The 11,799-nt window shown below is 34.7% G+C and overlaps 1 protein-coding gene across 2 annotated transcripts; it reads left to right on the forward strand.

Annotated features, from left to right (window-relative positions):
* The first annotated feature begins 211 nt into the window (after positions 1–211).
* clpxa (caseinolytic mitochondrial matrix peptidase chaperone subunit Xa) lies at positions 212–11,281 on the forward strand. 2 transcript variants are annotated; one of them, XM_082154576.1, is made up of 14 exons: positions 213–556; positions 1,174–1,325; positions 1,485–1,602; positions 2,134–2,288; positions 3,198–3,360; positions 3,891–3,932; positions 5,224–5,400; positions 5,513–5,677; positions 5,769–5,857; positions 6,218–6,382; positions 7,327–7,629; positions 8,714–8,806; positions 8,924–9,030; positions 10,186–11,281. In XM_082154576.1, the coding sequence occupies exons 1-14, from the start codon at positions 502–504 to the stop codon at positions 10,274–10,276; spliced, it is 1,875 nt and encodes a 624-aa protein (XP_082010702.1). In that variant the 5' UTR covers positions 213–501; the 3' UTR covers positions 10,277–11,281. The 2 variants fall into 2 exon arrangements, with proteins under 2 accessions (XP_082010703.1, XP_082010702.1); XM_082154577.1 differs by lacking the exon at positions 3,891–3,932 and having other exon boundaries at positions 212–556.
* Positions 11,282–11,799: the final 518 nt, after the last annotated feature.

The raw sequence follows: 11,799 nt of genomic DNA on the forward strand, positions 1-11,799 counted from the left end.
CAGGACAGTTATTTATTTATGTCTGTGTTGGGGAGTGTGTATTGGACCGGTGCGCAGTGTCGTAATTCAGTGTTACATATTGATTCGATTGATGTATCGATTCATTTGATTCACTGGTGACGCAATTTATTCATTGACTAGCGATTCACTGACCCGTTTGTTTGAATCTTCGCACATGGATTCACTGACACAAATGATTCTCTGTCAGAATGAATCAGTGAATCAAGAGTGTCATCAGTTATTTACTTATATCACAGTGCCTAGTTCCGACAGCAGTGTGTGTAGTTCAGCTGCATATAGCAGCTTCCAAAATAACGCTTTTCGTATATTAATATGTTTGATTGATTTTTATTTAATTCGCAGATTCTGTGTAAGTCTTTTATTATTGTTGGGCCTATATTGAATGGCTTTCAGTGGGTTAGCTCTCAGCTAGCGCTAACCTCCCAGCGCTCGTCAAAATCAACCGATTCAGTTCGTCAAAAAACAAAACAACTCTGAAACATGTCGTGTACGTGTGCTTTAGCAGCGAGAAAACTCATAAATTCTGCTCATAAAGGTAAGAAGAAAGTCGTATTTTGAGAAATATTGATGTTTTTCTGTTTCTTAGCCTAGTTAGTTTTGCTAGCGCTTCTGCTGGTGCGGAATAAACAAACAAACCAACCACAAATGATGTTCAATGATACACAAACATTTACATCCACCCTCATATAGAAAAATAGATTTAAATGCTTTATAAAGTAAAACAATAAAACATTAGACAGTTGTTGACAAGTGCATCTATTGCTGTAACGTTAGCCTACATATGAGAATTGTCTTTAACCAGATTGTTTATTAAAATGATCACCTACTATAGTGATTTAATTTAGGAATTGTTATAATGTTTAAGGTGCCATCATTTATTTGGCTGTTAGTTTTGCCTGTTTGTTATTTAAAATGGCTTTCAAGATTCATAAAATGAAAAATTAATAGTGTTCTTTGTCAAGACTCCTATAGTCTGATAAGAAACATTATTTTAATGGTTTGATATTTGATTTCTGTTCTAGTAAAATGTGTTGCCAATGTCCTGTAGAGGCACTCTAAACAACATGATAATGATTTCGTAACTGGCATCATGTAATTGTTATTTTGAGTGAATTTCCTCCTGAAGGTCTCATGTTTGTGTATGTGACACAGGAATATCCGGCTCCAGAGTCCAGTTCCTGTCACTGAGCCTCCCGGGAGTTCGTGAGGTTCGTCTGGTGCGCCGTATCCCCGTCAGGTCATTCTCCGAGACTTCTGTGTACTTTGCTTCAAAAGATGGGATGAAAGATGGAGACGGTGGAAAGGTACGATGATAGATATGCAGCGTTACTTGTCATACACTCCCTATTCTCTGACGAGAAGGGTTTAAGAAGGAAATAACAGCTTGCCAATGTAATTAAATTCATCCTCTTTCTGGAATTTGTTTTTTATATGTATATAAATATACTTGTCTTCCTTTTAAGAAATCTGTTGGTGAAGGAAGTGGAAAGAGATCCAGCTCAAATAATTCCGGCAAAGGAGGAAGTCAGCTGAGATGCCCTAAATGTGGAGATCCTTGCACACATGTAGAAACATTTGTTTGTGAGTACTTGATTTATTTTCTATGATTTAATTTTCTATTACCATTTAATTTTTATTAGATTTTGTTCATTTTTTTTCACATAATTGTTTGTCTGCTGTGTGTAATATGGGATTACTCAAGATTATCACTTTTTTTTTTTTATTACTGACCTTGTTTCCAAAGAGTTATGGATTATTTTGGCCTTGCCTGTTTAAGTAGGCCAGAGTGTTAACTGAACTAACTGTTCAATGCTAAAAATAAATCACACACAAGTTGCCTTTTCATCTGCTGGTGCTTTAATTAGTAACAAGGTTTAAAAGTTGCTTAGTTAAAAGTAAAACATTGAGATTGCATTTTAAATTGCGATTTAAGAAATGATTTATTTATTTCTTCCTTTCTTATTTTTATTAATGTTGTTATTGTTATTATTATTAAATAACAAAATTTCAGTTTCAATTAATCATGCAGCTCTAGTTAAAAGTGAGTAGAATGAGTAACAGTCCCATTATTTTAATAAAATTACACTAAGATGTTATTTATCTTTTGTGTAGCATCAACTCGCTTTGTGAAATGTGAAAAATGCCACCACTTTTTCGTGGTGCTTTCCGAAACGGATACTAAGAAGAGTTTGAGTAAAGACCCGGAATCCGCAGCAGAAGCTGTCAAGTTGGCTTTCCAACAGAAACCCCCTCCACCACCTAAAAAAGTTGGTTATTCATTTTACTTTGAGATTTTAAAGGGATAGTTCACTTTGAAATACATTTTTGGTATGTTTTAGCTTACCTCAAGGGCATCCAAGATGTAGGTGTCTTTTTTTCCGCAGTAGTTTCAATTTTGATATTTTTAGGTCAAACCGTTCTTGTCTGTCAGTCATATAATGCAGGTCGATGGTCACTGTCTCAAAACACAAGCACAGAGTCCAAATTAAACAATTCCCCATCGTAAGTACACATTGATGGCCTAAGACACGAAACGAGCGGTTTGTGTGAGAAAACGAACAGTATTTATATTGTTTTGAACTCTTATACGCAGACATGTCCGAGTGATCTGATCTGACGTGTACGCAGACTGGTGCATAGATATATACACTAGATGTCGCCTTGTCTACGGCAGTTCATTGGAACGAATGTCTTTAAGGCGACATCTAGTGTGTATATATCTATGCACCAGTCTGCGTACACGTCAGATCAGATCACTCGGACATGTCTGCGTATAAGAGTTAAAAACGATATAAATACTGTTCGTTTTCTCACACAAACCGCTCGTTTCGTGTCTTAGGCCATCAATGTGTACTTACGATGGGTAATTGTTTAATTTGGACGACGGGAAATTGTTTTAATTTGGACTCTGTGCTTGTGTTTTGAGACAGTGACCATAGACCTGCATTATATGACTGACAGACAAGAACGGTTTGACCTAAAAATATCAAAATTGAAACTACTGCGGAAAAAAAATACACCTACATCTTGGATGCCCTTGAGGTAAGCTAAAACATACCAAAAATTAATTTCAAAGTGAACTATCCCTTTAAGGCAGTATAACACCCTGTGACATGGTAATCTAGCTGGTTGTCTCCGTCTTCATATACAATCTCTCTGTTTTTGTTTTCTCGCAGATCTATGCTTATCTGGATAAGTATGTTGTGGGTCAGGACCATGCTAAGAAGGTTCTGGCAGTGGCCGTTTACAACCATTATAAACGCATCTACAACAACATGCCCACAGGCTCCAGACAGCAGCAGGTGGAGGCGGAGAAACAGGCCTCCCTCACTCCTCGAGGTGTGTGTGTGTGTGTGTTGTGTGTGTGTGTGTGTGTGTGTGTGTGTTCCACACATGGAAGTAGGCGCAGGTGGTTTTCACTAAACGGGTCTTATGTAAGATAATCACAGCCATTAGGAAATGAATCTGTTACATGATACAAATTAAATTTGTGTCCTCAAAAAGCCAGGTTTCACTCTTTCAGCTGAAAGCAAAATGAAGAAGTGACCATTTGGGCAATAATATGAGCAATAGCAGGGATGATCGCTGCGACTTCTACTCTACTCTACTCTGAATATGCTGTTTGACCCAGAAATATGCCACGTCAGTAATGTTAAATTGTGTACCTTCTTGAATCTTCTAATCTTCTCCTTCAGAAGCCAAAATAACCTCCATTGTGATGTGTACTCTGTCCATTAGTATCTAATCCAACAGCAGCATTTTATGATATCTGTCATCTTTTGGCATTTGTACAATTCAGAAGCATTTTTGCAGCAGAGTTTACTTAATTGGTCAGGGTTTTTTTTGTAACTGTCCTCCTTTCTCTGTAGAGCTAGAGCTAAGACGACGAGAGGACGAATACAGGTTTACAAGTAAGTGTATGTCAACATCCATAATCTTATTGTCCATACAATATGTCATTTAAACCATTTATTTTTCGAAACAAGTCTGTTTTATGTTGCTTCAGTTGCTTTGATTCATGTTGGGTGTTGTACAAATGCCAAAAAAAATCACATAGTCAATTTTCTTCATTTCCTTTACCCTTTTTCATTGTTGAAATGTTATATCATTGCATAATTACGTAAGTGGCAATGCATGTATCAGAAAGAATGCTGTCATGTTTTATCTTTGCCTGCTGGTTCATGTGTCGCTTTTGTCAAATGCAGCTTTCAGAGGTTTTTGTCACATGAAATCCCTGTAGATCCTGTGATTAGAGCAGCTGTGCACACTAAGCAAATTGACCTTACCAGTTCACAGTGCATGATGCAACTAGTCTTTACTAAAGAAAAGAGTAAACATTTCAGTGCTGTTATAACTTAGTATTATTCATGTACTTGTTTGCGATTTGCAAAACATTTATATATAAAAAAAGTGCTTTTGTCATTTTATTAGTCATTTTACTAATTTCTATTTCGCTCTAATGTATTTTTATTTCTTTTATAGTTTGTCATTTTAATACTTTGACTTATTTTATTTTTTTTAAGTTTTTCATGTTTGTCATGTTTTTATATTTGATTCTTTATATAGAAAGTATATATGCAAGTATATGTAAGTATAGAGTTTTGATTATAACTTTTTTTACCATATGACTCGTAAAGAAATGTTCGATACAAGTTGAAGCCGAATGGACATCATGTGTGGCATGCTGTCAATTACCTACAAATATTTTGTTGCCCCATCGTTCAGTTGGTTGATTATTGTGAATAAAATTGCCTTCTAGTTTTGCCTGTGCAAATTTATATAAAATCTTAAATAATACACATCTTTGTATCAAAGTCTTTTCAAGTGGTTTAACAAAAATGTGAGCTTTGGATGCTTTGATTCAAACCCTCGTTGAATGTCTTAGACTATTGTAAGTGCATTACTGTAAACATGTATTTTGTTATTATGATAAGTGAGGTGTTGAAACTATTGTGGTAATTAACAGTGTGCCACTCAAAAGGTCAAAAACTTGACCTTTGAACCTGGAACATTCCTTTTAAAAAATAGTATGTAAACTGGACTAATTACATAAGAAATAAGAAAATAAACGTTCTTTAAGATGAGTTTTTCAAAGATACATAATCAAGATTCTGGAAACATTCATGCATGCACTAAGCTTAAAAAAATCATAATTTATGCATTTTTTGTTTTGTTTTTGCTGCTGTTGTTTAATTTGTCCAGAACTGCTCCAGATCGCAGGGATCAGTCCTCATGGAAACGCTCTGGGTGCATCCATGCAGCAGCAGTTGAACCAGCAGGCAGCTCCAGAGAAGAGAGGAGGAGAAGTGCTGGACTCCACACACACCGACATCAAACTAGAGAAGAGCAACATAGTGCTGCTGGGCCCTACTGGCTCTGGTGAGACCGAAACACACTTTCAGTGTTGTGTACGTTTTGATAGAAGCCTTAATTATTAAACGTTTTGAGTGTGGTAATATGGAAAAACTAGAAACCTTGAGTTGTGTGACAGGAAAAACACTTCTGGCTCAAACGCTGGCCAAATGCCTGGATGTTCCCTTTGCAATCTGTGACTGCACCACCCTCACCCAGGCGGGGTACGTGGGAGAGGACATAGAGTCAGTCATCGCAAAGCTTCTGCAGGACGCCAACTATGTGATCGAGAAAGCTCAGCAAGGTAACGTCCTGTGACATTTACCCACATGTATGAAACATTCAAAAATAATTTCTTCAATTAAAGTGCGATTTGGATGTCGAAATTGTTTCAGGTATCGTGTTCTTGGACGAAGTGGACAAGATTGGCAGCGTTCCCGGGATCCATCAGTTAAGGGACGTGGGAGGAGAGGGAGTGCAGCAGGTTTGTTATTAAAAATGAAGCAGATTCTCTGTCCTGGATTACGCACTTCAGATGTGTCACTGATATTCAGCTAAACTTTGACCTAAATCACAAGAACGCTCACACGGCTGTTAAAGATTTACAGAAACACAGTCTGTTATTCTTGGAATCTAACTTCTGTATTTCTAGTGTACTTATTTAATCACTAACAAAAACTTGTGATGTTCTCATTTTTGCTAAATCTGCCAAACGTTTTGTATGACTACAGAAAACAGATTTTAGTCATTCCTAAAATTTTGATGTCTTTACAGAAAGATCAAAAATAAAATAAACTGTGATAGTGTTTTTGTTTTGATGAATAACGTTACGTTGTTTTTGTAGGGTTTACTTAAGCTACTGGAAGGCACTATTGTTAATGTTCCTGAGAAGAACACAAGGAAGCTGAGAGGTGAAACTGTGCAAGTTGACACCACCAACATCCTGTTTGTAGCATCTGGAGCATTTAATGGACTTGACCGTATCATCAGCAGGAGAAAGAATGAGAAGGTAACTTCTAAAAGAATGTTGACACATAACAACAAAGCTTTATTCACAAAATGGTGAAAGACTAGCTTGGTTATCTTAAATTTCATATTTAATTAAATTTTTCTAATAAATGAATCAATGGACTAACGGCCTTTAGAAGTATTTCTTTTTTTGTATGGAGTTGTCAGGATTACATAAACTGACATTTTAATGTTTTGGGTTAGCAAGATAATTATTTATTTTTTAAAGAAATTAATACTTTTATATTTAGAAAAGACTCATCAAATGTGACAGTAAATACATTTATAATTTTACAAAAAATATCTGTTTCAAAGACGAGTAATTGCTGCTGAAAATTCAGCTTTGCTATCACAGGAATATTTATTTTAAGCTATTTTATATCAGGGGTTGGGAAAAAAATTTGACCAAAGAGACATTTTTTCTTTCATTTTTGGTTAATGCATTTTTCTCAAAAAAAAAAAAGCATGTTTTGTTTTCAATAACAACTGTTTTCAAACAGTCCCGCCCACTGAAAGATGCTCGGATTATCATACGGACATAAATATGACAAATTCATACGACATAAAAAGTCTCTGCAGCAAAAGAGAACCTGGTGAAATGTTTCAAAATGTCTTGTGGCACGGCAGAGCACCAGTTTCAATAAAAGGATATGTTCAATCAAATCTTTATATATTTTTTCGCTGTGGTTTGCCATTGATTGCTGTCGTGACACTGAACACGCACTCTGGCTGGTTCAATTTGAAATCCATTATTATAAAGGATGAGAGATCTGGGGAGCCACTTGATTTTTGTCAAAGAGCCAGTTGTGGCTTGCGAACCATAGGTTTTCAACCACTGTTTTAAATTGTAATAATATTTCACAGTATTACATATTTTTACTGTATTTTTGATCAAGTAAATAATAAATATATAATGTGCCCATTGTCTTTATATTCCATATGTAGTACCTTGGGTTTGGAACACCGTCTAACATGGGGAAAGGTCGAAGGGCGGCAGCAGCGGCTGACCTGGCTAACACCACAGGTGGAGAGGTGGACGCAGTGGCCGAGATCGAAGAGAAAGACAGACTTCTGAAACACGTGGAGGCCAGAGACCTCATTGAATTCGGCATGATTCCTGAGTTTGTGGGCCGTCTTCCCGTTGTGGTTCCACTGCACAGTCTGGATGAGGAGACGCTAGTGCGCATCCTTACGGAGCCACGCAATGCTGTTGTGCCGCAGTATCAGGCTCTCTTCAGCATGGACAAGGTTGGTACCTAATATATATAACTAGAGTTGTCAATAGATTAAAAAATGTAATCACAACGAATCGCACCCTTTTTGTGCAATTAATCGCGATACTTACGCATACTCGACGTGAAATTAAGCATACTTCATTTATCTTGTATAACGCATTTATTTTGTCATCATTTGCTATATCCATCAAAGTAAACTCTCAGATTGAAGGATAATTCTCACAAAACTGGATTTTCTGCAAGCTTTTTGTAAATGTAGGTGTCTTTCCAAAAAAGGACTCCAAAAGAATAGCTAATAACCAAATGATATCAGGAGTCTATACAATTCATACATTTATGCACACCAAACACACACATAAAAAAATATTACCAAACAAAACTTTTCAGAATTGAGTGTACACTGTAACAGCAAAGAGCTCGTTTACATTTCCACATGGAGATGCCAAAGAAAAAAACCCAAACCAACCGCCTTGACATGACTGCATTATATGCCTATTATAGTACATTCAGAATTACTAAACACAGCAACATACACATGACAGATGAAAACATTATCCTGAATGTGTGTGGAAACGATGTGAATGTACTGAAATGTGTGTGCATAAATACAGTGTGTGATCAGTGTGATGAGAGCGCACATAATCCGCTTGACAAATTGCGTTAATGATGCAATTCTGCATGTTTCAGTAATTTATTTGCGTTTAATTATTTTAACATGTTATGGGTTGAATTTGAATTGTATGCTGTGTAAATAGGAACTTCCCATTGACTTTAAATTAAGTGAATTAAAATGAAACCCCTAAAATTACAAAATAAAATAATACAACTTTTTGCCATTTTTGTTATCTCATCTCCTTTTGAACATTCATTATTACCATTATTGTTATTTTTTTTATATAATAATATATATATATATATATATATATTATATTATATTTATTCAATTTGTTAATATAAGCAGATGGTTTATAGATAGTGCTACAAATTCAGTAAATATATAATACATAATGTAATATAATATGATAAAATGTTGCATAAATTAAAGAAAGTCATCAAGTGTTTCTCTAAGGATGTGCTGTGTCTTTGTTTTGTATTAGTGTGATCTCAACGTTTCGACTGATGCCCTTAGAGCGATCGCCAGATTAGCCCTGGAGCGTAAAACCGGAGCTCGTGGGCTTAGGTCCATAATGGTAAGAGAATGCTGTTTTTGTTGCTTGTATTGTATTCAGTTTTCTGTTCCTCAAAGGCATGCTGGTATAATCACGTGTGCTCTTGTGATGTCATAAGCTGCCACTATTTCCCAACAGGAAAAACTGCTGCTTGATCCCATGTTTGAGGTGCCACATTCAGATATTGTGGCAGTGGAGGTGAACAAGGAAGTGGTTCAAGGAAAAGCACCAGCTCAGTACATAAGGTGAGAGCTCACATGGCCTAGTTTTTTTTGTTGTTGTTGGTCATCTTATCTGTCTACGATTAAGTTTGAAACCTATTATGACTCACCTGGAACTATGGACTGTTTTCAGGCCTGAAGTTATTCTTTTTTTTCTCTCTCTCTTTCTGTTCTGAGCAGGAGTGGGCCATTTTAAGATAAAAATACAATTAAAAGACAAATAAAAATACCTTAAAATTGGTAACACTTGACAATAAGGTCTCATTCATTAATGTAATAACTAACATAAACTAACAGTGAGCAATATATTGTTTTACAAAATTTACGGATCTTTCTTATTGTTAGTTAATAAAAACACGTGTTCTTTGTTTGTTAGTTCATGGTGCATTAACTAATGTTCACAAAATACAACCTTTGGTTTTAAAAAATGTATTAGTAAATGTTGAAATTAACTAAGGTTCATTCTTAGTTCATGTTAACAGATGAAACCTTTATTATAAAGTGTTACCAAAAAATTCAAGTATATTGTGTATTTGAAGAATCTACTTTTATTTATTTATCTATTTGAAGTGTAATGGACATTGCAATTAAACATATTTAAAAAATATATATATATTATTTAAGTATACAATATTTTTTTAATTATACATATACATTTTATTTTAATTATATTTACTGAATAACTATAACTAACATTACCTAAGATTATTAAATGGTGTAGAAGTATTGTTCATTCTTAGTTCATGTCAACTACTGCAGTTAACAAATAAAACCTTAAAAATTAAAATATATCATGCATTTAAAGAATTTATTTTGAATCTTTTTGAACTGTAATGCGTATTGCAATTAAACAATTTTACCCAAAACTTTTTAACAATATATATATTAATCTGTACACATAATATAATGTAATTAAAATCAAGAAAATATTTTATCTGCTCAGTATAATTTTTTTTAATGCAAATAAATTATGGTTCCTCATTTTGGGTTCATTAAATTACTTACTGGACTGTCGTTAGATTTGTACATATTGAGAATCTATGAATACACTTGATAGCTTAACTGTCCAAGTAAACTAACACACACTGCTGTCCTTTTGAATTTACATCCTAATTATTTTAATGGTACTTGGTAGTCATTTGAATTAGTCTCATTGACTCTTTTGCCCTCTCCACTCAGAGCTGCAGCTAAAGACTCCTCTGAGGAGGAGTATGACTCTGGAATCGAGGAGGAGAACTGGACAAGACAGGTTGATGCCGCCAAGAACTAAAAACTACAAACCCGGTTTAAAATCAAGACTTTTCTGTAGCTGATTGTTTGCCTCCTCCGTTGTCCATAAGGGTCCATTTCTCACTCTACGCTTGTGATGATTTGTTACTTTGGAAAATCATATTCTGTGAACTTATGCCATCTCTTCCCTCACTTTATGTAATCATGGCTCAGAGAGATAAGTTTAAAGTTTACCAAGTCTCTGGGAAGTCTCCCCTGAACCTATCCTCCTAAAGAGATGTGAAATATAAAGAATTTTATTTTATTTTATTTCATTTTAGTTTCTCTTTGCCCTGCTTGGAATAAAATTACACATTAATTTTGTGTCACACTGGTCATGTGCTTGTTATAGTTACTGTAGCAGATATTGATATAAATCCTGACAACTTTCATAAAGTCTCCAATATGACCGTACATTTTTGTAGTTGAACCACATGAATAATAATTAGAACCCCACCAGAATATGTATTTGATAAAGGTATGTTTAACCAAATTATGTCTCTGTATGAGCTAACTTTAAATTTGGCACATTTTTTTTTCCTTCAGTCAATGCTGTGGATTGAAGTGGGATTTTTAGATGTCCAGTTTGCTATTACTCTCAAGCTGCTATTTGCATTATATTAAGTGTCAAGAAAATCAGTAACTGGCTGGTACTTCAAGGACATGCCTATTGTCACCTGAACAATGTTTTGTCATAATTTCTGCTGTTATTCACAAAGTGGTCCAGAAATGGGTGTTTTATTTGTATCTGCCAGTTTGAATCAACTAAGTGACTCTGGTCTCTTTGAGAAGCTGCACATCAGTAACTACAGTGGCAGTAACTTTTTCTTTTGAATTGCATTGTTATAGAATATACTCGCATTAATGCAAAGTGGGAAGGGGTTACTTTTTACATAGAGAGAGTAGAAACCATGTATGTTTTTGATCCTCACCCGTCGAGTCAAAGGATATATGTACAAAAAAAAAATATATGTATGAATAAAATGTAAATATTATCACTAAACAATGCAGGTCTTCTGTTGTATTTCAATGAGCATTAGATAAAGACCAACAAAGAAACTAAATATGACATTGCATAATGGACAAAATACATACAGCATAGCATAAAATACATTATGAAATGTAGCATTAATTAAAGGCAAAGTTCACTCAAACATTTAAAATCTGTCATTTATTCACACTCATGGTCAAAACTAGCATTATTTTCTTCCATGGAACCATTTATTTTTCATTCATCATTTACTTTCACTGTATGGAAAGAAGACAAAGATGAATGATGATGGAGGCTGTCATTCTGCAAAACAAAGACCTAAAAGTTTATAACAACATGAGGGCGAGTAAATGATGCCAGAATTCCGTTTGTTGGTAAACTATTCATTTTAATACAATACAATGAAATGTTAGAGTTATGAATTAAATCGGCCAATACTATTTATTTATTTATTATATAGAAGAAGAATAGAATAGAATGCAATAGGTAATGTTTTCTAAGAGTCTCTTATGTTTATTTAGTCTGCATTCAAA

The sequence above is a fragment of the Leuciscus leuciscus genome, assembly GCF_965113295.1.
Source record: "Leuciscus leuciscus genome assembly, chromosome: 2".
Lineage (NCBI taxonomy): Eukaryota > Metazoa > Chordata > Actinopteri > Cypriniformes > Leuciscidae > Leuciscus > Leuciscus leuciscus.

What these genes read in the sequence shown, in the direction of transcription:
- clpxa (XM_082154576.1), top strand. Translation starts at nt 502, where the DNA reads ATGTCGTGTACGTGTGCTTTAGCAGCGAGAAAACTCATAAATTCTGCT. An exon ending in GCAGGAGAAAGAATGAGAAG is followed by an intron (nt 6,383 to 7,326) that starts GTAACTTCTAAA and finishes TTCCATATGTAG; the next exon opens with TACCTTGGGTTTGGAACACC. An exon ending in CTCTCTTCAGCATGGACAAG is followed by an intron (nt 7,630 to 8,713) that starts GTTGGTACCTAA and finishes GTTTTGTATTAG; the next exon opens with TGTGATCTCAACGTTTCGAC.